General features: G+C 40.7%; 2 protein-coding genes across 2 annotated transcripts; one reads left to right on the top strand and one right to left on the bottom strand.

The window, feature by feature from the left end:
* Window positions 1-2,582: 2,582 nt before the first annotated feature.
* On the top strand, window positions 2,583-7,806 carry crhbp (corticotropin releasing hormone binding protein). The gene is made up of 7 exons (XM_031860248.1): window positions 2,583-2,692; window positions 2,779-2,872; window positions 3,186-3,343; window positions 4,363-4,573; window positions 5,098-5,243; window positions 6,957-7,074; window positions 7,167-7,806. The coding sequence occupies exons 1-7, from the start codon at window positions 2,603-2,605 to the stop codon at window positions 7,319-7,321; spliced, it is 972 nt and encodes a 323-aa protein (XP_031716108.1). The 5' UTR covers window positions 2,583-2,602; the 3' UTR covers window positions 7,322-7,806.
* Window positions 7,807-13,488: 5,682 nt separating this feature from the next.
* s100z (S100 calcium binding protein Z) lies at window positions 13,489-17,844 on the bottom strand. The gene is made up of 3 exons (XM_031860154.1): window positions 17,086-17,844; window positions 16,836-17,009; window positions 13,489-14,519 (listed from the first exon to the last, which is right to left on the bottom strand). The coding sequence occupies exons 2-3, from the start codon at window positions 16,974-16,976 to the stop codon at window positions 14,364-14,366; spliced, it is 297 nt and encodes a 98-aa protein (XP_031716014.1). The 5' UTR covers window positions 16,977-17,009; window positions 17,086-17,844; the 3' UTR covers window positions 13,489-14,363.
* Between the last annotated feature and the right edge of the window lie 4,865 nt (window positions 17,845-22,709).

The raw sequence follows: 22,709 nt of genomic DNA, 5'->3' as shown, positions 1-22,709 counted from the left end.
AACAGTTAGGTTCAGGCAACAAAACCACAACGCTGTGGTCCAGCTCCTCTCCCAACCACCAATAGTCGTCTTTTGGATATTAAGAACTACGTCACTTGCTCTGACCCCGCACACGAAACATATAGATTGCATTTTGTGATTTCTATTTCACGACCTGCCGTGATACTGGGCTAGAAATAGCTTATATGTGAATACAGAATATGTGTCGATGTTTTGTGGTTTAGGCTCTGACCTCATTGTCTCGGGTGAATTCAAAGGGTCGGCATAGCTTTTTGGGTGAGTGGATGTGGCAGGAATGCATGCAGCAAAAGAGTACGCAGAGCAGTGACAGTTGGATACATGTTTACATGTTGCAGTGAGATGTGTGGTTCAAATGTACACAGTACCAATATAAGGAGGAAACTGAAAATGAGTTTAGAATTTGACATTGATACTTTTGCGACATCGTCTTATGAAGTTATATTGTCTCAAGTCATTTCTATTCGCCTCCAGGTTGTACAAAAATATTTATACAACCGCAGCTTATCTTGCAGACACCAGCATGTTGTTTGCCTCCAATTCGCCACCCAAGAGTGTCGATTACATCGACGCCCAATTCTTCTGCATTTGAATGGATTGACCTTTTTCAGCAGCCCGAGGCACCTGCAGACCTGCAGGGACTGAGCTCAGACAGGTGGACGAGTTCTCGGTGTCCTTGACGAAATATGTGAATGTGACTTAAAACTTTTCAGCAACCAAGAACTTCATTGTAAGGGCGTTTAGTTCCACCGTTAAGTTGTTTTCATGCTGATAAACAAGTAAATGATGCTTTACAGATGCTGCAGATGTGCAGAAACACAACAAAAATGAATGCTGTCCAGTTTATAATTAACAACTGATTACATGTATGATTTGGCGTGTAGATTGTTTAGGGTCATGGATACAAAAAGCAAGGGTCCATCTTTCAGAAACTGCTTATTTTTTGGCGTCCAACAAGGTTTCGCTGGAGTTTTTCTCACCCTCCCTGAAAGACCACAGCGCTGAAGGCTCCGGGGGGGTTTGTCAGGACGGCATCACACACAGGGCGGGCGTGAAGCTTCAGTGAATGTTCTGCTGGTGTGATTGTTACACCAGCTAGACGACGCTGTCGTGGGAATTTAAACTCATCATCCAGTTCTACTATCAGACAGTCGAACACACAATCCTCCATCTACTCCTCCTCTTCCTCTTGCTCATCTTCATCTTCATGTTCCAAGAGTCTAAATGAGACGACTAAACGTCCTCACTACACTAGTCCTTTAAGCTTAGTGGTGGAGATGTGAAGTCATGTGACCGTGGTGGAGTTCCTTTATAGCCTAACGTTAGCTTTTTACTTCTGCTGATTGTTTTCATACTTTGTTCATTTAGGACTCATTCCTGCACCACAGACGCAAATATGCAAAGCAGTAAAATAAATACCGAAATGTGTATTTTGGATGTTTTCTTTCCAATAGTCTGAAAGAAGAAGTAGCTAAATGGACCAACATCTCAAAAGTGACCAGTGCATGAAAAATGATGTTTGTTTGTGGCCCCATGATGGAGAGGAACCTAATGTCATGATACTGAGAGGAAATCCTTTGATCACATGATCTTATTTCTCTTTTCTTTAGTTCCTGAACACCAATCTCACCGATAGATCCATTTAGCAGCGGTTCTGGTGTTTTCAGTCACATCACTGGAGCTTCATCAGCAGATAGAGTTGGCCCACGTGTCACGGAAACATCTAAATTTACATCCAACACACCGATGATATCCTCACTGTCCGTTGTCATATTTGAGCTAACAATCAGAGTTTGGATGGAGAACTCGAAGTTCTTCATCATCAGTGATAGAAAAGCTACTCCTCACCTCGACCTCTTGTATATAAATGATGAGCAGCATCCCAAAATCTTTGCCATCCGCTTTAGAAAATCAGTTTGGTCCTCAGTTACATGAATAGTCGAACACGCTGTCCTGAAACAAAGAAGACAAACATCTTAAAATAAAGTATTTATCATAAATCACATTCAAACAAGATCATTTCACTGAAAACCGCTGATCGAACTTTGAACCAAACCTTCACGTAAACTTAATACGAATGTCAATATAGAGTCATAAGAAGAAAAAAAAACTACACAACACAAAACTTTATTTATTATTATGAATTGTTTTGTTTGTTTGTCTGCAGCTCATTTCAGTCTGATGTTCTAATATTAAATGTTATATACTGTTTTACAAAGCAAACATAAACTCACCTTTCAGCTTCTTACTGAGAACATCTGGACTCTAGTGAATCAAGCTCTCGTTCTCCACAAAGTCACTGATCATGAAGCTGATGTATTTTACCTTCTTTCATCTTTCCCACAACAGCAATTATATTTACTCTGCTACAGTTCAAATGTTTAGTTGAGCCAATATCCCATAATAATAATAAAGGTTCTGTTCTGACTGGTCAAAATGCAACGTTAGATGATCAAAAAAAAAACGTCGTACCTCCCCTCTCCCCCTCTCGTGCTCTAGTCACGAGCTCGCTCCTATAAGAAGCAGCGCCGGTCTCAGAGCGACTCACACTTTCTCCGCTCAGGTGCGCCTTTGCAGACCAGAGATGCGCGTTATGGAGCGCACTTTCCGAGAGCAGCTCTTCTTCCTGGTGCTGTGTCTGTCCGTCCTGAAGGGAGACTCCAGATACATCGAGGTGAGCACTTCAACTTTCTTATTATTCACTTAAAAGATGCACATGTGAGGTCAACTTTGTACACTCTTCTTCTTCTTCTTCTGCAGAACAACGAGATCTCCAAAGATGAATTATTTTCATTTTTCAACTCGGAACTCAAGAGAGAGACACCTGAGGAATTAATGTACCGCCGACCTTTACGTAAGTCATATTTTATTTGCTTATGAAAGCGAGGAAAAGAGACACCTTTATTTACTTTTGAATAAATTAACATAAATACAATCTGTCAATTTGAACAGGAATGCTCTCCCTCTCTCTCTGGTTCAGTTTTCAGTTTCAACTTGTTTTATTTGCATATAAAATAGAATAAAATAAAATAAAAACTTGAGTAGCAAAGAAACGAAAGAAAAAGGCACAATAAAATAAAATTAAATACATAAACCCGTCTCCTGCGTGCTGTTTTCCGGTGGTTGTGAGTATGAAAGGTGTGTAAACACACCGCTGTGCGTCTCAGGTTGTCTGGACATGGTCGCGGTGGAGGGTCAGTTCACCTTCACAGCGGAGCGTCCTCAGCTCAGCTGCGCTGCTTTCTTCATGGCGGAGCCCAACGAGCTGATCAGTGTGGATTACGACAACGTGGACATCGACTGCAGCGGAGGAGACTTCATCACGGTAACTCCACAAACGCATCATCTTCTTCCTCACATGTGAGGGGATGGAAAACATTTGAACTCATAGATATCACCTGAATGTTATGTTTAAATATGCAAATCAGGCATTATGTTTTCTACATAATTTGCATAAACCTCCAGAACATAAAAGTGAACATTGAATGAGCAGGTTCAAAATACTTGTTTCCATGTTGTTAACATGTTAGAGTCAAAGGTTTTTACACAGGGAATATTGGATATCTCTTTTTTTATCACTTCATAAATCAGAAAATACTCTCAACAGCCATTAAAAAACATACATTCTCTTCATGTTTTTAGTGATAAAATGTTGTATTAATCAGGCTGAATGATATCTGAACAAACCCATAAAAACCTTCAGAATAGAGGAATGAAACTGGAAAGTTAAGAGCTACGGAAGTGGAGAAAAAACTAATTTTAAAGAGAAATCTACAGATGTAAATAGACAAAGTAGTAAAATCAACACCTAATTGTGTATTTTGCATGTTTTCTTTCCACTAGTCTGAAAAAAAGAAGGAAAATCTTAAAATTGATCAGTGCATGAAAAAGTATGTTTTTGCCTGCAGAGTTTCTCCTCATCTTTAACTCCTGTTGCATAGAAACAGCTCCTTATGTCTATAATTATGTATATATTCAGTAATCACTGGTGATGGAATGTGACCTTGTGTTTGTTTAGGTACTGTACAGCCTGTGATTGTTTTCATGCCTTCAAAATGGGGTCACGTAACTTGTCATGTAACTTGCTTGAGCTTAAAAACGCTTCCTGATTAGACAGAAAGCTCCTTTAACATAAAGGATGTACATAAAGGTACATGCTTAACCTATAAAAGCACCACCTCCATAGTGTGCTCCGAACTTATCATGGTGGTCTAAACCTCCAGCAGTAACTTCAATGTGTTCCCCACAGAGTTCAACCACTGCACATTCATCTTTTGATTCAAATAAACAAAGAAAACCTGCATGAATCTTCCGTGACTGTAGCCGTTGTTGTGTCCCATGAAGGTGTTTGACGGCTGGGTGATGAAAGGAGAGAAGTTCCCCAGCTCCCAGGATCACCCGCTGCCTCAGTACGAGCGCTACGTGGATTACTGTGACTCGGGGTCGCTGAGGAGAAGCGTGCGCTCCTCTCAGAACGTGGCCATGGTCTTCTTCCGCATCCACAACGCCGGCAGCAGCTTCACCCTGACAGTCAGGAAACACATCAATCCTTTCCGTGAGTGAGACCGTGTCACATTCATAAATACGTCTGTGGGGAGAACAGAAGCCTATAGCGGGGAGGTTTGGTCATCAACTGCACCAACAGGGGACAGTTTGCCACCACTGTGTTTCTGGACCAGGACCAGGAGCACATGGAAGACCCTGTCCTGCAGTAACATGAGAGGACAAGACAAAAAACAGACACATTGAACCCAAAACTTGTTGATTTCTCTATTAAACCAAAATCACCAGACTTGAATTCTGTCAAGAGCAACCTTTGTATGTGTTTCAGATTGATACCTTTGAAGCTATATCGAGTAATTAAGAATAAAATGAGCACTTAAGCCACAATTTGAGTTTTGTTCCATGCTCTGACGGACCAAGCGCTCATAATTAAAGCACCTTTACATTTTGTTGCTGTCATGTGCATTAAACAATGTGTGCTTCTCTGTGTAAATTGCTTCACCTTGAGAATCCATCCAGGGAATCTTCGTGACGTCCCTCCTTTTTTCTTTTCCTCCATCTCCTGTCTCCTTGCAGCCTGTAATGTCATCTCCCAGTCACCAGAGGGCAGTTACACAATGGTGAACCCACAGCAGCACAGGAACTGCAGCTTCTCCATCATTTATCCAGTGGAGATCGACGTCTCCGAGTTCAGCCTGGGACACTACAACAAACTTCCCAAGGTGAGCAGATACATAGAAGACTGATTTATGTACGATATTCACTTCACTGTTTCCTCCGTGCTCTCTCTGCGTCTCCTCGCCTCATTTTTTTCTCAAAGTTCTGCCACTACTTCAGTACAAAAGAGATGATTTGACATTTGATCAGGGTGTGCAAAGCAGCCAGAAAATTAAACACACTTTCTTACTCCGAACTCGTGAAATATCGAGGGTTGGTCAGCGGCCCTGTGCTTCAAACTATGAACTCTAGTTTCCACTCTAGTGCCAGTTTTGGACGTTCCAGCGTGGGTTTACTACATTTTTAGGTTTACTTATGCAACAAAAGTACTTGGTAAGCTTTATGCACCAAAAGTACTTGGTTCGGTTTAGCAAAAGATTATTTTTCTAATGTAAAATGACTATGCTTGTTACGTCACTGGCTTTAGGCTCCGTAAGATACGTATCAAAACTATGGTAAAAAAGTCAGTGTTATTTGGTTTAACTCAGGACATGAACAGCGGTCTCCTGGGTGAAAATCTTGCGTTTATTTGATCCGTCCATCCTCCACTCTCAGCCACCTGATATCGACTGTTTCACATTTTATCATACGTCAGTTGCTCTGACCGTCTGATAATGACGTGTGTTTACATTGGAGTTAGTTGAAAGCCGGGTTTGTCTCATACAGACACTAAAGGGTGCCTCTGTGCGTCGATGTCAGACACCGAGGGCCACTGACTAAGTGTCGGTATTTGATGATTACCCACTTTTGGTTTAAAGTCATTTCTGCATGGCAACTTCTGTGATTTGCTCTTTAAAACCTAAACGTTGTGTGCAGTTCTTATGCTACTATCATTCCACCTGATTTGCCTGCTTGCTGATATTATGTCTTAAATTACAAGTTCATGTTTTGTCTTTTAAATTACAAGTTCATGTTGAACTTTTGATGCTATTTACGCTTAAGAAGTACAGAAGTAAACAGAGCAGCAAGTCCTCATTGTATGTCAAAACAGCTGCAAAATCTATATTTTGTATTTTAACAATGGCAATCAAATGACGATGTGACATCAAAACTCTGCAGTTCCCCTCATTTTAGCGTCTCTCAGCTTGTTTTGGTTTTAGGACCCAGAACTTCACTGGTTCAGTCTCACTGCTCTCACCAGTGGAATATTTGACTTTTACACAGACTGTTCGCATACAAGTTCAGCATATCAACTTAAAAGCTGATAAAGAGCCAGTGTTGTGTTTACGGCGAATTCCTGCTGCCCCCAAGTGACCAAACAATTAGTTAATGCAGGTTTAACGTTATAAATAACATTAAAATAAGAAAACTAAAAGCGTGCGCACAACGACAATCCAGCTGCTCCGTCACACTTCTTCCAATGTTCCAACGACATGAAGAAAACCACAACCATGAAACCAGGCGGTGTCAAACTCTTCTGGTTGTTAGTCCTGTTTGTTGCACTCGTCCACTTCCAGTCTCGCCCACCAATACTCGTCCTTTTGGATACTATAAAGTACGTGACTTGCTCTGACTGTTGCTTTAGTCACACGGATGCATTTCATTTGTGTGTCCACCACAAATAAAGCTCCTAATTGACTTTCCATCGGCATTATTGACACGTGACACGAAAAGAACGATCAACCCCGTACACAAAACCATTAGATTGCATTTCGTGACTATTTCCCAACCTGCCATGACACTGGGCTGGTTATGAAGCCTTGTGTTGGTTTCCACAGAGGTCCATGCCTGGCTGTGCAGAATCAGGGGATTTTGTGCAGTTGCTGGGAGGAAGCGGCATCGACACGTCGAAGCTGCTGCCCATCACAGACCTCTGCATCTCCTTCACCGGACCCAGTGAGTACACACTGATCTCCTCCCTTTCCACCTCATCAAACCAGCTGAACTGAGCCTCAATAATAAATATCCCCCCCCCCCATCCTCTGCAGCCCACATGAAGATCGGCTGCGATAACACCGTGGTGAGGATGGTGTCCAGCGGGAAGTTCGTCAGCCGAGTGTCTTTCAGCTACAGGCTACTGGACAGCCAGGAGCTGCAGACGATCAAACTCAACAACGTGGAGGACTTCTGCTTCAATAACTGATCCCAGCAGGATCACGACGAGACAAATGTACCGTTTGACTGCAAACATTTTGTTTTTTCCTCAATTATTTCATTAAAAAAGAAACAAGAGATCCACCCGGTCGGTCCCTCTGATAAAAATAAGATACATACAGATGCAGTGATATTATATTACAGACTTTCAACTTGTTTTTAATTCTGTTTCTCATTCTGGTTGTTGCTAAATAAAGCGTAATGAAGTGTCCTTTTGTGTTTGGTGGAACTGCTATTGTTTTTGCTTTGTGTAAAGTTTGTGTACTTATCAAGACTTATGATATTGTTATTATATTACGTATGAGTTCATGATCAACATTCCTGAAAATAAACGCTGGTTTATTTTGCTGCATGATGTGCTGAGTCACATCCTGCCATCGAGGGCAATAGATCAATACAATAAATACAAGTGTTCATTGACATTATGCAGTTGAATTTGTATAAAACCTTTTTGTAATAAAATTATACCGCATGACACAGCACTCAACTGTGTTTCCTGTTTGTGATTTGCACTGACAACGACATCACAGTCCCTTGTAGTACTGGGACACCAGAAGAAGAACAAACCTTTTGTCAGATAAACACACATTATTCTATACATTTCCTTTACATTTATATTTAGATAAATCAGTTTCACTTCAGGCTTGTTGTGCTCAAAGGAAAGTCCTGCAAGTATCCCTGTCTGTTCGGTGCACTGCTCCAATAAATTACTTTCAATTCATTAGTTTCGGTGGAGAGACACATACGGGAGGTATTTGCTGCTCCTCCTTTCCAGACTGGACTGCTTCTGTTTGTTCAGGAGTGCACTAAAGTACATAAACTTTCACATTATGTGGTCAATTTGAAACATTTGAGTGAAAAAGCCACTGTTTTTATGACGGTCAGTCCATCTGTGATGGATTAGTCAGTATGCCTGTTTCTCTGCTGGGTGTCTTTCAAATCATTCCTGTGAATTAAATGGATAAAATGGAATTATCCATTATTTTAGCCACAGTAATGGCTGTAGGGATGGCAGTGTTGGTTGGTCAGTTATTGGATTGCCATGGACATTTTGTATAGATGTTCATGGTTCCCAGAGGATGGATCCTACTGGTTCCCCGGCTTTTCCACTCACACAACCAACAGTTTTAATTTGTCCAATCAGGACCGTAAAAATAGACGCTGCAGGCGGAGTAGGAGTGACAATAGTGTTAACAAATCATATGCTTATTTTACATAAACTATGAAAATGAAATAAACTATAAAAACAATTAAATTAATTTAAAAAATAACTTCTTATTGTCTTTCGTATTTTTGTCACATACAGATATGCAATAATGATTGCTGGGTAATATGTATGTTGATATTGTCCATGTCATGTCTCTATTTGATTATTTGACGAAGTGATGCTATAGTGTGTGTGTGTGTGTGTGTGTGTGTGCGCTCCATAGGGTGCACTGGGGCCCATCGTGACTACCTTTGGCCACATGTGTCTTAATACTTTGGTTTATCACCAAACATCTTTCAAAACGAAGCACTTTCCCATCAGCCTCAGCTGCACTTTGCGTTTCGTGCTAATTAACAAAAGTTAGCATGCTAACAAGCTAAATCACCAGCAGCAGCATGTTAGCATCGTCATAATGAGCATGTTAGCATGCTGACGTTAGCATTTTGCTCAAAGCCTCGCTGTGCCGCAGTACTAACAAGTGTGGCTGAAAACTGTCTTGGTTGTGTAAAGATGGAAACATGAACAGCTGACTTCATACTATAATGTACAAATATACTTCCATCCACAGTTGAGATTTCAGTATATTTCAGCAAGAACCTGCAGGCTTTTGTAAACGACCAGCCTTTCAGAGCGTGCCTCTTCATCACCGCTTGAGATGTGGGATGATGCCACTATCTTTGGTGACGCCTCTCACTGTCACTGCAGAGAGAACAGCAGGCGATATCTCACAAAATGATGGCTTGAATGGTGCAAACCAGCGGAGCGAGCGGTGATAAAAGGCCTGCAGGTGTTTTATCATTGACACACACCTGCAGCCGCAGCTGGTGATGAACGAGCGCGTGATGACGACCCACGTCTTTCCAGCAGAAATCAGTCTGTGTGTGTGTGTGTGTGTGGTGGTAAGCATCTCTAGTGGGCTTTCACTAATGTATATTTGAATATTACAGGAAATGAAGGTGTGGGTACAAAGCAGCTGTGATTAAATCTTATGAAAAGACCACAAGCGACAATGTGTCAGTTCTAAATGAACCTTTAAAAACAAAGAAGTCCTCCAAATGAAGAGACAAAATAATGTTTTCTGATCTGATTAACGGCAGGACGACATCATTTGTTTGTACAAATCAGTGCCATTCAAAATCAGTTTTATGATGCGACAACGCTGTGGTTAAGGTTTGGGCACAAAAACAACGTGTTTAGGGAAAGATCATGATTTGGGTTAAAATGTCTATATTTCAAATCTAAATAGATCATAATGTACTAAATGAACATCATGCTGTATTGAAGAAGACTTGAAACTAGAGATTGAGACCATAAACTCATGTTTACAATGTTTACTGAGGTAATAAATCAAGAGAGAAGTAGAGTCATTTTCTCATAGACTTCTATACAACCAGAGGAGTCGCCCCCTGGTGGACACTAGAGAGAATGCAGCTTTAAGACATGAAGCTTTGACTTCACTTTTCAGACCCAGAGGAAGCTGCCTGCCTGTAGAGGCCTGTTCCCTCGTCCACCTTCTTTTATACTGCAGAACAACAGAGATGCTGCTCTAAGGAAGTGTGTTTTGGTCTGACGGGTTGATTGGGATGATGATGACGGTTTTGTTTGAACTCCTCTGTTACTCTACAGGTTGAGAAAATGAAGCGTGACATTTGAATTTGGCCTTTCTGAGAGACAGAAATATCAATACTTCGTCAATCACTCAGCTGGGGCTGAAAGCGGAAACAGACACTCAATATTTTTGCTGTGCCCTATGAAACATCACACTTTTATCCTCATGAGACTATTCTTCTTTGTGCGTTCATATTTTATAAAAGTTATTCTCAATAGGTCTGTTTTTTAGGTTTTGAAAGGGAATATTATTTATTTTATCATTTGAATCTTCTTTTGCAAATATACTTTGATATATTTACTCACTGATTGGTGTTTTTTTTATTTTTGCAGATACATTTCTAATCATTTCTTTAAGTGAAGTGTCATGTCAACTAGTGAATAGATTGCTAAAGTTTTTGTACAGACAGTCATGGTCCCCAGAGGATGGATCTTAACGGTGATTTCCTTTTCCTTTAGCGCCAACGCGAGGTTGAGAACTTTAGTTTAGGTCCTTGATGGATTGCCATTACATTTTGTGCAGGCATTTATGTCCTGAGGATGGATTGTAATATGTTTGGTATTTTCTTTTCTGTGAGGGTCTTTATGTTTTCTGGTTCTCTGGAATGGATTAGGTTAGATCTGACACAATTATTCATTACTTACCATGTGTTATCTGTAACTAACCCGTCATCTATAAAATACAGTGCACAACAAGGTCAGATGAAACAATGTAAACATTTAAAATGCTGCATTAAAAATCCTTATTATATAGTTTGTAAGAAGTTGTGAGTCATTGTTCAATAAAATTCATTAATTCAATTTATTTTCTAATTTCTCTTCCTGTGCAGCAGCAAACATACGTCTGGTATGAATCACAGATAAAGCCCACCATAGCGTGTTGTTCTTTTCCAGTGTGGGAGACAGATCAGGCTGTCCGTTGGCCAACACGAGCTTCAGGACCCCGGAGGGATGACCGCACAGCTTTCCGGGACAAAGCAAGCATCCGTGGAAAATCGCTTCATAACAGGATCATCCTCCATCTGCAGCTGTAATCAGCAGCGCTAAAGGTGTTCGGACACATAATGACAATTCATGGCGTTGCCTTTCTTCTTCTTCGTGTTGCCGCCTGAAACTGTGAGGAAGACCTGAAGCCTGACTCTTCCTGTGTTGTTGTGTCATTCATCTTCTACCTTCACACATCCGTCTTCTTTTTTTACAATACATGAATAAAATGCAGGAGAGGCAAAATAAAATAAGATAATTAAGAAATGTAATTCTTATTTGTTGAAGGTGCATACGAGATTGAGAGCATTTCGATTGTTTCGACTCTCAACCTGGCAACAATGTAGCCAACGGTGCTAACAGTGCAAACAGAGGTAACAGTGTTTACTACTAACACCCCTCTCTGGTCTGGTAGTTTATTTAAAGCTACAAATCTTTATTTTCTACGTGGCACAAATCTGCTCTCGTCATCCGTGTTTAATCAAGATTTAAATCGATCTTTAATTTCAAAACATCGAGCGCTGAGCTCTCCTCCTAATTGCTCCTTTTCTGTCATGTGTATGCCTCTGATTGGATTGTATTTATTTCTGATTTTCTTGCATGGTGTTCATGTTATAAGCTTTCATCATGTTTCATCTTGTCCGTCTTTATAATTGAATTCATTTTATATTGTTGTTCTGTTCGAAACAACTTTAACGTCCCTCGTTAAGGCCTGCAGCTGTCTAACCTTTGTTCTGCAAAATGATCACATCCATGAGGACCATATCACATTCAATGTTCACTCAGTTTACACACACACACACAGGTCAGTCCTAATGGGGACTTATGACACAAACAGTGACGCACAGAGTGACGGAACTGTAGAAGGGACAGCATGTGGGAGATAAGGGCTCGAGGCATATTTCTAAAGACATTCGTCGCAGGTAGCAGCTACAGAAATGAGGAGAAACTGTTCTATGCCTGAAACACATTATACACAAATATACCTCCATGTCTGTTAATCACAATAGGAAAGATTTCTTTGGTCTTGTCCCTCTTTTCTTCCTCCATCACTCTTTTCTTATTGGGCAATTCTTTCTAATTGATTTCCTGATGTTATCAACAACTATGTGTGTTGTTTCTGGGAACGTATGTTGTGTTTGTGGCATGTTTTAGATGCAAAATCATAATCATTTCTTAAGACTTTATCTTTTCCTCCCGAGCCTTTCTTTCCATCATCCCTCTTGATATCCCAGCCTCCTTTTCTCTGACGTGTCAATGACACATGAACCTCATCTTTTCTTTTTGTTGTCACGTCTCTTTTCTATATTTTAACCACTTTTCTCTTTTTTCTTCTCTGGTAATTAGAGCTTCTGGTCTCCTGCTTCCAGCGTCATAAAGGATCTTCTGACTTTGCTTTTTACAGCAATTAAAAGAGCATTTAATATAATTCATTTCTGATATATCCATAAAGAATCTATAATGAACAATGCATCTCCCATCATGCTGGGAACTTAGTTGCATGTTCGTTTCAGGTGTCAGCATCTCTTAATTGCCAGTAATTCCCACCTCCACACTCACAACACATCACGATGACACTGACACACACACACACACACACACACACACACACACACACACACACACAGCTATCAGATCACGACACACGACTCGTACTTTACGATCGGTGGGAAAAGTCTCCGGCTCCTGACCATGACGTTCAGTCACAGGAAATGAGGAGACACTCACTTTAAATGGTGCCTGTGGAGTGTGAGAATATAAATATCCACATTGAAAAAAAATAATCAAATGACACTTGTGATTGATTGCAACCTTTTGTAGAATGGGAACAAAATACATAATTACTGCATGGCCCCTTCCCGCGGGGGGGGGGGGGGGGGGGGGTGATTATCCTGCTCCATTACAGCCAATCACAGACCAATTGCATTGTAATGGCGAGGTTTTCGTTTTTGTGCCAGCACCATCTGCGCGCATAAAAGCACCGCACTGTATTTTTGTTTCAGTAATTTTCCTCCAACGTCACAGCGGAGAGAATGTCGTCGCAAATGAACCGTCTGGTCGAGTATTTAGAGAAGTACAGAGGAAAACCCTCAGAAAAAAAAAAGCCCGCTTGAGTTGACATGTGCGTCCTCCCCAAGGTGACGACGTCAGCACTTCTGCTGGAGGCGAAGACGCGTCCACGTGATTGGCTGCTGGACCCAGGTGGTCCGTCGCACTGGGACTTGCCTCGTGTCATTGAGACATGATGGCACGCGGTCGTTTCACAAAGCAAAGTGAAGACGCCGGAAGCTGAATGACAGAACACTCTCTCACACACTATAACTTTATTAGAGCATTTCCATTTCGGAGGGAAATAATGAACTTTTACTCGTCTACATTAACTGGACAGCTATCGTTCACTTACTTTTAGATTAAGGTTTTACATGAGAAGGTGCGAGTGTAAAAATACACTAAAATTCTTGTTTTTAGCTTGTGTCCGCTTGCACAAACAAAATCAAAAAACGAGTTGACGTGTCACATTTCAGCTGTCTTTGTAGTTGTAAGCAGGTCCACCAATAATATTGTTTTGCCATAGAAGTTCTCATATTCAAACACTCAAAGGCAACTATTGTTTAAAACCATATCGGCGGGTCAAAATTCTAAATATCTCAGGAAAAAAGAAACATTTTCACACAACATACATCTCAAACATTACATGTTACAGACATCGTACAGAAGATCTCTCATCACTGTGATCCTGGGACTCTTTGCTCCAACATGAGGGGGAAATAAAAGTGTTGCTCCTCTGGGAACACTGACTGACAGCGAGAAATGTTTCCTACTAAATGCAGCATCCGGCTGAGACTGCATCTCCAAAGACTTTTACATCAGAGGAGGGACAAAAAAATACATGATGACGAGAGATTTAAGGCGTGTTTTTAAAGGTTAAGCCTCTCAATGAATCAGTAATGACCTGAACCTACTGTAGAATCTACTGTATAGACGAAGAATAGTTTTTACTGTAATGCACCCAGGTTTGGGATAAAACACAGCTCCAAACACGATTACAAACATCACTCTAATATAAAACTTACTAATTTGGGTCTGAAAAAACAGTTTGTGAGATCACAAAGTCATTGTTTAACAGTATTGTGTTACAAATGATTCAACTAATGGGATATTGACTGTATGGTTTCTTTAATGTGGTGGCATTTATTAAACGATTGGTCCGCAGACGGTTTTCTACAGACATCTACTTGGTTTTCTTCTTCTGCTCTTGGAAGAAGTCGTTGCAGGCGACAGTCAGGGCGGCCACCAACACAACGAACTCATTGAAGTCCACCTCGTTGTCTTTGTTCGAGTCCAGGTCGTTCATGATTTTCTCCACCAGCATCGGATCCTTCTGAGACTGAAAAACAGGAAAATATAAGGAGAAGTTTAGACCAATAAACAAGAATACATCTTAACGATTGTCCTGTATATCTTGGACTTGTTGGCCAATAGTATTGACACCGTTCAAGCAATCAAAAACACTGTTAACACTAGATTTCCGTCATCTTATAGGGAATATCAGTGTGTCCATGTAGGATGAGTTGTTGGAGCTCCGTATTGACTCAGGGCAGAAGCTGCTGCTCGTGTCCGGTGGAGAGCAGAGTGATGTTGCTGCTCAATGAGCCGTGAGCTGCAGCTGATCACACACGACATTTATGGCTTTTGCTCATTTCCTCCAGGATTGAAAGGCGAGACATGGCTTTCCTTTTACACCCCTAACCTCCCCTAACACCCCCTAACCTCCGAGGCAGCGCTGATCTTTACGTCGGGACGCTCATCAAAGACAACATTTTTAGCGAAGGTTGAAATTCAAATCCAGTCTAAAGGCAGACTCAGATGGGATTGACTATATTAGGAAAATAGAACCTCGGCGCTGCTGAAGTTTTATCTCCATTTTATTCTGAGAAATGAAAAGACAAACTGCTGAACTCAATCCTGCATTTCTATCAGAAAACAATTCCCCACCAGGAACTCAAAACAAACTCTACTCTCCAAATTTGACTTCCGTACTTTCTCCTCTCCAGCAAAGTCCTGTTTCACAGTTAAATGGCAAAATAGAGTAAAAAATATTTTACTCAAAATAGTTTAGGTAAAATTATGAATATAAATTAAGTAAAGTCAACTTAAAAAATATATCTGGATTTAGATAAATTTATTTCGTGCAACCACTTACTTAAAAAAAATTAAGTAAATTCAACATAACATTTTTTTCAGTGCACTATGTATACACAGACACAGTAATCTATCAAGCCTTCCAAGTGTCGGTGTTTTCTGTCGGAGGAAACTGAGGGCGAATGCGTCGCTGCGTTTATTCTCAGAGGTGACTGCAGCTCGAGGGGATGCGATGACATCATGGGAGCGTCTATATTTGGAGGCGATATGGGCTGATGATGATGATGATGATGCGTGAGCACCTGAGGCTTCCCATCCGCATGAGGGAGGACAAGAAGATATATATATATATATATATATGTGAAAGCATCAGAGGTCTGACTCTGGGGCCTCGGACGTTTTGTTAACGGTCTCAATCATCGGCCGCTATCACACGGACTCAGGGGCCGGGGCTTATCTTTAAATGACCCTCTCCTTCTCCTATTTCACACAGTGCCGTGATGTGAGAGCCAGCAGCAGTTTACACTCTGACAGCAGGATAGCAATCAATGAGAAAACAATTCCCTCCGGCATGTTCGTCTCTTTACAACATGAAACGAGGTACTTTCAAGTGAGTCAGGAACATGAAAGCATCATCCGAGGACCCTTGATGAGTGGATTACCGTAGTATTGGTCATAATAGATCCATTGAGGGAATGAGGGAGATGTTAAGGTCACACTTTGGTGAACCAACACCCAGGACATCCGGGGCTTTATTAAGAGCCTTATGGATAAATGATGATTATTATCTTACTGCCTGCTGTGACATGTATGACACAAATTAAAACAAAGCTGCATTTCAAACAAGATGAAGAAAGTCCTCCTAGCCATCTGACTGAATTGCCATTTTGTTTCATTTTAATGAACAAACTCCCTCCAGACAAGCAACTTCTGTTGTTTCCCCCCGAAAAAAGCTTAAAACTTGCCCTTAATTAATTCCACCTTTTTCTAACAGCATCTATTTTCTATTTATCAAACTCAATATTTTATGTTTTTTATATATTAAAATAGCTTTTACCACCATCAACTTCTTTTATTATTTTATATCCATTGTTTTGGAATTTGTATTATTTTATTGTTTTTAAATACCTGCTGCATTTTATGTTTTGAAAGTTGCAATATAAATAAAGCTTATTATTATTGTTGTTGTCATTATTGTTTTTAGGAGTCATTTCTTATGAAACAATACATTTAATTTAAGAAAAAGCCACCAAAGTGCTCATTAGAATAAGTAAGAGTTATTAACAAATATTCCAGCCACCAATACGAGCTAATAACTGAACTGTGGTGATCAGCTGTGAGTCAATGAAGCTTTTACAGGTTAACTTTCAGCACATAAAGGCCTGAAGTCTACTGGGAAGTGTCCCTGCAGACGCTCCAGTGAGCTGAGCTTTAAGACTTCACCAGGGAGGCCCTGTTTCCTGTCCGACTGGTCCGACTCTGCTTCATGATGCAGCAACTTCTCCTTAAATACACAACACGTTTACCCACGTAACCATACACGATGAAAGGTCTACTGTACCGTGAGGAAGTCGGTGAGCTCACTGTTGAGCAGCTCCTTTAACTCGCCCTTGTTGAGCTTCAGCTTGTCTCCATCGTTTCCAGAGTAGTTGTAGAAAACCGTTATGAGCGCATCCATCGCACCCTCGAGCTGGCTCGGCATTCTGCTGGAAGGATGTTGAACACTTGCAGCTTCCTGACGATGAAAACACGGTGTTAATAGAACATTATTAGAGTAAGAAGCAGAACGTCTGTGGGGGAGGTGTTCTTACCTGGTTAGAGTCCCGTACGACTGTGACGAAGAGACGCAGCGGCACAGCTTGTTTATTAGGAAATGAGGGGAAGCGGAGTGAGCCTTCCTCTATCTTGTGCCGATAATTAATTCCACAGGTGAGACGCCCATGGTTACTCTGTCTTTCTTTTCCAGGAGTTAATCAAGGCTGAGTGGAAAACAACACATGTACTAGTGTAACCCTGGAGCCCCCTGGGTGTTCATCAGACCCCTTCACACATGTGTCTGCATCACCTACAACCCGAAAGTGACTCCAGCAATACTTACAATGAAACACTACTAACACAGTCTAATTGTTTAAGGACGCAATGTGTAATATACCTGGCCACAGGCTCCACACTAATGTGTCTGTGTGTGTGTGTGTGTGTGTGTGTGTGGGGGGGGGGGGTAGCATTTCACCTCTGAGGACCCAGCTATAAACAAACTTTATTAGGTATTCGGGAAAAAAGTTGCATAGTTTTCTAATAGTGTTGTTGTTCGTTAAACTAAGAGAGTTGAATGTCGAAGAAAAAGTGAAAAACTTTGTTTAAGAACAAAAAACTTGGCATAAAAAATAACGAAATGTATCAAATTGCCCTTCTCTGTTTACTAGAGATGACATAAGCAACAAAAGCACTCTAGTTAGGGAAAGAGTGTGATTTTGGTTTAGAATGATTACATTTAATGCAACAAGTCCCTTGTGACTTTTTCAATATTTAAAGTTACTACGAGGAACTTTTACTTTACGTTGATTCTGGCGCCCCCTGTGGACTAAAGTGGTAGTGTTTCTGAGCACCAGAGTCCCTTTAGAAAACCTCTCATTTTACTGCAGCAGGGTCCGACAGTCTGCTCCTCTCAGTCCTGGTCCTGGTTCTGTCGTGCCTCCTTTCCCTCCAGCGGGTCCAGCAACACGTCCTGGGTCGTGGTTTCGTCTGAATTGGAGACAGTGGCTCAGATGTGAAGCATTTGGAATAGATTGAACCAACGACCTCCCAGTCACAAGCCAAATTAACATGTTGTCACTAAACATTTTGCAAGATATTGTGTGTCTCCCAAAACACGTTTATTGCTGCAAATTAATATGTTAAGGTAACTTCCAGAAGATAAGGCTTCCCAGCCAGACCACATCTATTCCACTGACTTTGAGTTGTGCGTACTTTACTCAACATAGTTTCTGATTTCCTTCCAAAGCAACCTCTGGTTTCACTTCCCATCAGTAAAATAAATCAAAGGTATAGACCAGCGGGTCACCGCTCTCACAGTCTCACCTTGTGACTGGAAATCGTCACGTTCTCATCGTCGGGGGGTTTATTTTTAGCAACGGCAGGTTTCATCCTGTGTCATTTTGTGTCCGCCGGTCGCTCTCACACATGACCGTCCCTCCTCCGTCACTGTGTCATAACTGACAGTGGAGGATAACACTCAGCCCCCAAAGACAACACCCGAGGGACGTTAGCCGTCAGGTGCTCCTGCAACTTTTTCTTCCACTTGCAGCCACGGAGCTGAGAAGTTTCCATTTATTAAGGTGATGAAACAGTTCCCCCCTCACAGCTGCTAATAGTGAAGTGTTGTGCAGGAAGGTGACCCACGAAAACCCTCCACATCAGACGCTGAAACGGTTATTTGAGATCTCAGCACGGGATTTGATTTCAGTGCAAAGAGTGTTACCCTCACAGCTTATACTGCATGTATAATTTACCAGATAGAAAATAAACTGTAATATTATAAGAATTGTGTTTTAACAGATGTTAAACAACAGTTTAGTTAGATTTCAGAGGTTAGTCAAACGTGTTTATAACATTTATATACATGTCTACCCTCTAACAGTAGTATTTAAAAAATAACTTCTTAGAGATAAATTAAATATTCTGAGACAAAACACAACTCCTGTTTCACATTTTAAAGCCCTGCTCGCGGTCTTTATGGGATAAAAAGCTTGCCTACCTTCATGACGGATGATTTATCATTCCATGTCTCCTCGTGTCCCCTCAGTGTGTAAATGTGTATAATGTGTAAAATATTGATATGCAACAGTTCAGTCTGAAGTATAAAGTATGCGCTTGTGGGGAATTAGTGGGGAGATGCATGTTATACACACAGACACATGATAATAAACACGTAACGTGTCCTTATATCCAATCACAACTACATTATAGTGTGTTATAAACCATTCATTAAGGGTTTATAAAGTGGGTTTGAAATGCTTAATATGAGGAAGTTAACGTAAAGTGCAGCTTTTTTTTGTCAGAGACAAGTCCAAGGCGTCACCATAGCTGTGGCCCTCACCCTGTCAGGATCAGTGGAATCAGCCGCCGGAGGATTTCTCCCCGTCTGAACTTCACTGACTGAATTCAGAAATAAAGATGACTTTATGCAGGTCTCATCCAGCGTTAGTAGCTATACCCACGAAGAAGATCATTTGTAGATATCCCACAAACTCATGGTGGGATCAGGTGGATATAGGTCCAACACCCAGCGACCTATCAGCCAGGAGACCGCTGTTGGTTCCCCATGTGAGACGAGACGTCAACACTGACTTATTTGTCACTTAATTTGCGAGAGCAGGTGGACACTGGAGCTGGAGCGTCGATGGATGTGTGCTCTCCCTCAGGAGTCTCGCACCCCGTCATCGTCTCCTCAGACACCGAGCGGTGCTTCTTAGTGATGTGCAGAGTTCCACTCCTCTTTTATATTGCCAACACCTGTCTGGCAAGTGGTGACACAGAACCAAAAAATGGTTTGCGATCGTCCTCGTCCAATCAAACAGCTGATCGTTGTGGCACTGAAGCAACTTCTTCTGATCCTATTTGACGCATGTGCAAACAGCCGTACTCTATCTCTCCAAAGGGTCGATACTTTAGGACCTTACGAGGCAGCGAGTCGGTGGCCAGATATTCTACCTCAAACTAAGAGTTATTTTTGACTTCTGTGACTTTCACAGTCTTTCCTCTGCTTGAGGCTGGACTTGACATTAAGCCTCAGCCTGAGGCCTCTGGAATCTCACGGGCCTTTTGCATTTTGTCTCTTCATATATTTGAATGAATGGGCTGCTCCAGTGTGTGACTGTACGCATATCATCAGTGCACTCAGTGTTGGGCTCTGCCTCGTCTCAACACGCCAGGAGAACATTGTTCACTGGTCAGCTTTGAGATTTTGGTCTTTTTTGCTTCCATAACATGTCTTCTTTAATTTGACCAAACACGTTTTCTCTAAATGAGTTTGTTCTCAGACTCTCATCCAGAAATCTCCACTTCAGCAGCTCTTACATACACCAAACTCTACACTTTCATTCCTCTCTGTATTATTTATATCTAGGTTTCTACAGAGGGGTCTGTTCATATATCATCATTACCTGATTTATACAATATTTTATTACTAAAAACATGAATTTGTCTCTTTTTTTAGCTGTTGGCAGTATGTTTATATATACAGACTGTGATACAAAGAAATATACAAACTTCTGTTAAACCTCTGACTCTTATATTTTAACAAAATGAAACAACATTTTTGAACATAGCTTCATCCAATGTTCAGATTTATGATCTGGAAATTTATGATTAGATATGATAATATCTAATTTGCATATTCATACAAAACTTGTATTACAAAAAAGAATGCCTTAATGTAAGTAATCAACAGTGGAAGTTTAATGTTGATATATATTAGTTAAAATCTTTACCTGAGGTGTCTCCCCTTGAACGAGGACAGTTGGATTTCTCTTCTAGTGTCATCTGTGTCTTTGGTGAAGACTGGATGTTTACTGCCCTCTGTTGGCTGATCAGTGGTATCAGAAGGTGTGCTGATCACATGATGAGGTCTGATCTGCTCAGTGTCCTGTGAGAGACAGGAAGTCTGTTTTAATGTGTTTCCCCACACTGCTAACACTGCACACAATACTTCTGTGTCCTGTTCCTATAATAAGTTATAAAGTGTGTCACTAATGTCCAAGCTCGCATTAGTTTGTTCCTCTCCATGACACACGTAGATAGGAACAAACTAGGATCAAGTAAAGCAACTATAAAGTATTATTTATGATAATTAAATGTAGTACTGTTACTGTTGCTTCACACTCAGCATGTCAATATGACGTTTTTCAACAATATCACTGAGAGATATTCCAATGGAGATAACAGCATATTTCTGGAATAATAGTTGTGAAACATGAGGGAGAAGTAGAGAGAAATTACTACAAACATACAGGAACAACAATGTTCGGGTAACTTAGTCAATATATTATTGCTTTGTTTATTTTAAGATAATGTTTAATGTTATTTATGACTCCCTATAACTTTCATTATCTAATATAAACTAAATTATCCCGAAATGAAATGTCTGTTCAAAGCACGCCAAAGCAATTACGCACATCGTGGGCTTGATCCATGCACTGGAAATGAATAATAATCAATATTCAACCGTCTTTGTTTGCTGACGTGTTCAGCTTACCTTGGCGCTTGGAAGCAGTTTGTGTTGATCTTTGTCGGACTCAGCGGTGAGGAAGATCTTCCACACTGTGGAAAACATTTCCCACGTCTCTCTTCTTGCGTTATTTTGGCTTCGTTAAGACGAAAAATACGACTTTCAGTTTCCAAACACACCGCGTAAAAGCTGGACACGCCTCCTGCGCCTAGTTAGGTTGCTAAGAATGGATTGTATTGGACAGTTGCCGTTCTAGGGAGGGGCTTAAGCGAAGGGTCAAAACTCCAATATACCGGGGAAATAGTTTTCACTTAAAAATGGACATTGAACGTCATAAATCGATTATGTTTTTGTTAGATTTTTGTTTCAGCCTTTTATATTATTGTTTGATGAAGACATCTTTTGTTTTGGGGCAGGTGAGTGAGGATGGATGGATGGTGGCTGAATCGGACAGTTTCAATTGTCAATTTGCACAAATGCAGAAGTAAAAGAACTTGTTGCATGTTGCACTAATATTAGCCTGAAGTTCCATTATTGTGCATTGATCAGTGGTGGAAGAAGTATCAGATCTGCTACGTATGTAAAAGTAGCAATACTACAGTGTAGAGGTACTCAGTTACAAGTAGTACTGCATTACAAAACTTACTTATAAAAACAAAAACAAGTATCAGCATCAAAATACCAAAGTACCAAAAGTATAAATACTCATTATACACAATGGCACATTTCATGTACTGTATATATAGTACTCAGATGCATTCATGTTGCATCTGATGTATATATATTTGGAGTACTTCATATAGTACTGGGTAGCTTAAGCTTTAACAATATATCATCGTTTATTAGTTGATTTATATATTGTATTAATATCTGAATCTGCAAAGTAACTAGTGACTGAAGCTTTAAAGTATGTTTGTGAATGTAATGGAGTAGAAGTATAAGGTATTGAAATACTCAAGTGAAGTACAAGTACCTGGACTTGGTATTGATCCCCTGTAGTATTAGTTGTGTTGTACTGAATCATTGATATTGGAATCTTGTCTCTGTAAACAAACTCCGACTGAGCAATGAGCCAAGTACAATCCATCAGAAAGAAAGTGCTTTTGAATTCATGTCTCATGTGACAGCTTTTCTATGATTAATTACTCTTTTGGGATCATGCTGTGTGTGTGTGTGTGTGTGTGTGTGTGTGTGTGTGTGTGTGTGTGT

Source organism: Anarrhichthys ocellatus, unplaced genomic scaffold (genome assembly GCF_004355925.1).
Source record: "Anarrhichthys ocellatus isolate YVR2014 unplaced genomic scaffold, GSC_Weel_1.0 scaffold23, whole genome shotgun sequence".
Lineage (NCBI taxonomy): Eukaryota > Metazoa > Chordata > Actinopteri > Perciformes > Anarhichadidae > Anarrhichthys > Anarrhichthys ocellatus.
This window is presented reverse-complemented; position numbering and strand designations above follow the sequence as displayed.

Bases quoted from the DNA above. Each gene is read 5' to 3' on its own strand.
- s100z (XM_031860154.1), bottom strand. From the start codon at position 16,976: ATGCCGAGCCAGCTCGAGGGTGCGATGGATGCGCTCATAACGGTTTTC. The intron at 14,520-16,835 runs GTACAGTAGACC...CCTGTTTTTCAG, and splicing joins AGCTCACCGACTTCCTCACG to TCTCAGAAGGATCCGATGCT.
- crhbp (XM_031860248.1), top strand. From the start codon at position 2,603: ATGCGCGTTATGGAGCGCACTTTCCGAGAGCAGCTCTTCTTCCTGGTG. The intron at 3,344-4,362 runs GTAACTCCACAA...TGTCCCATGAAG, and splicing joins GCGGAGGAGACTTCATCACG to GTGTTTGACGGCTGGGTGAT. The intron at 5,244-6,956 runs GTGAGCAGATAC...TGGTTTCCACAG, and splicing joins ACTACAACAAACTTCCCAAG to AGGTCCATGCCTGGCTGTGC.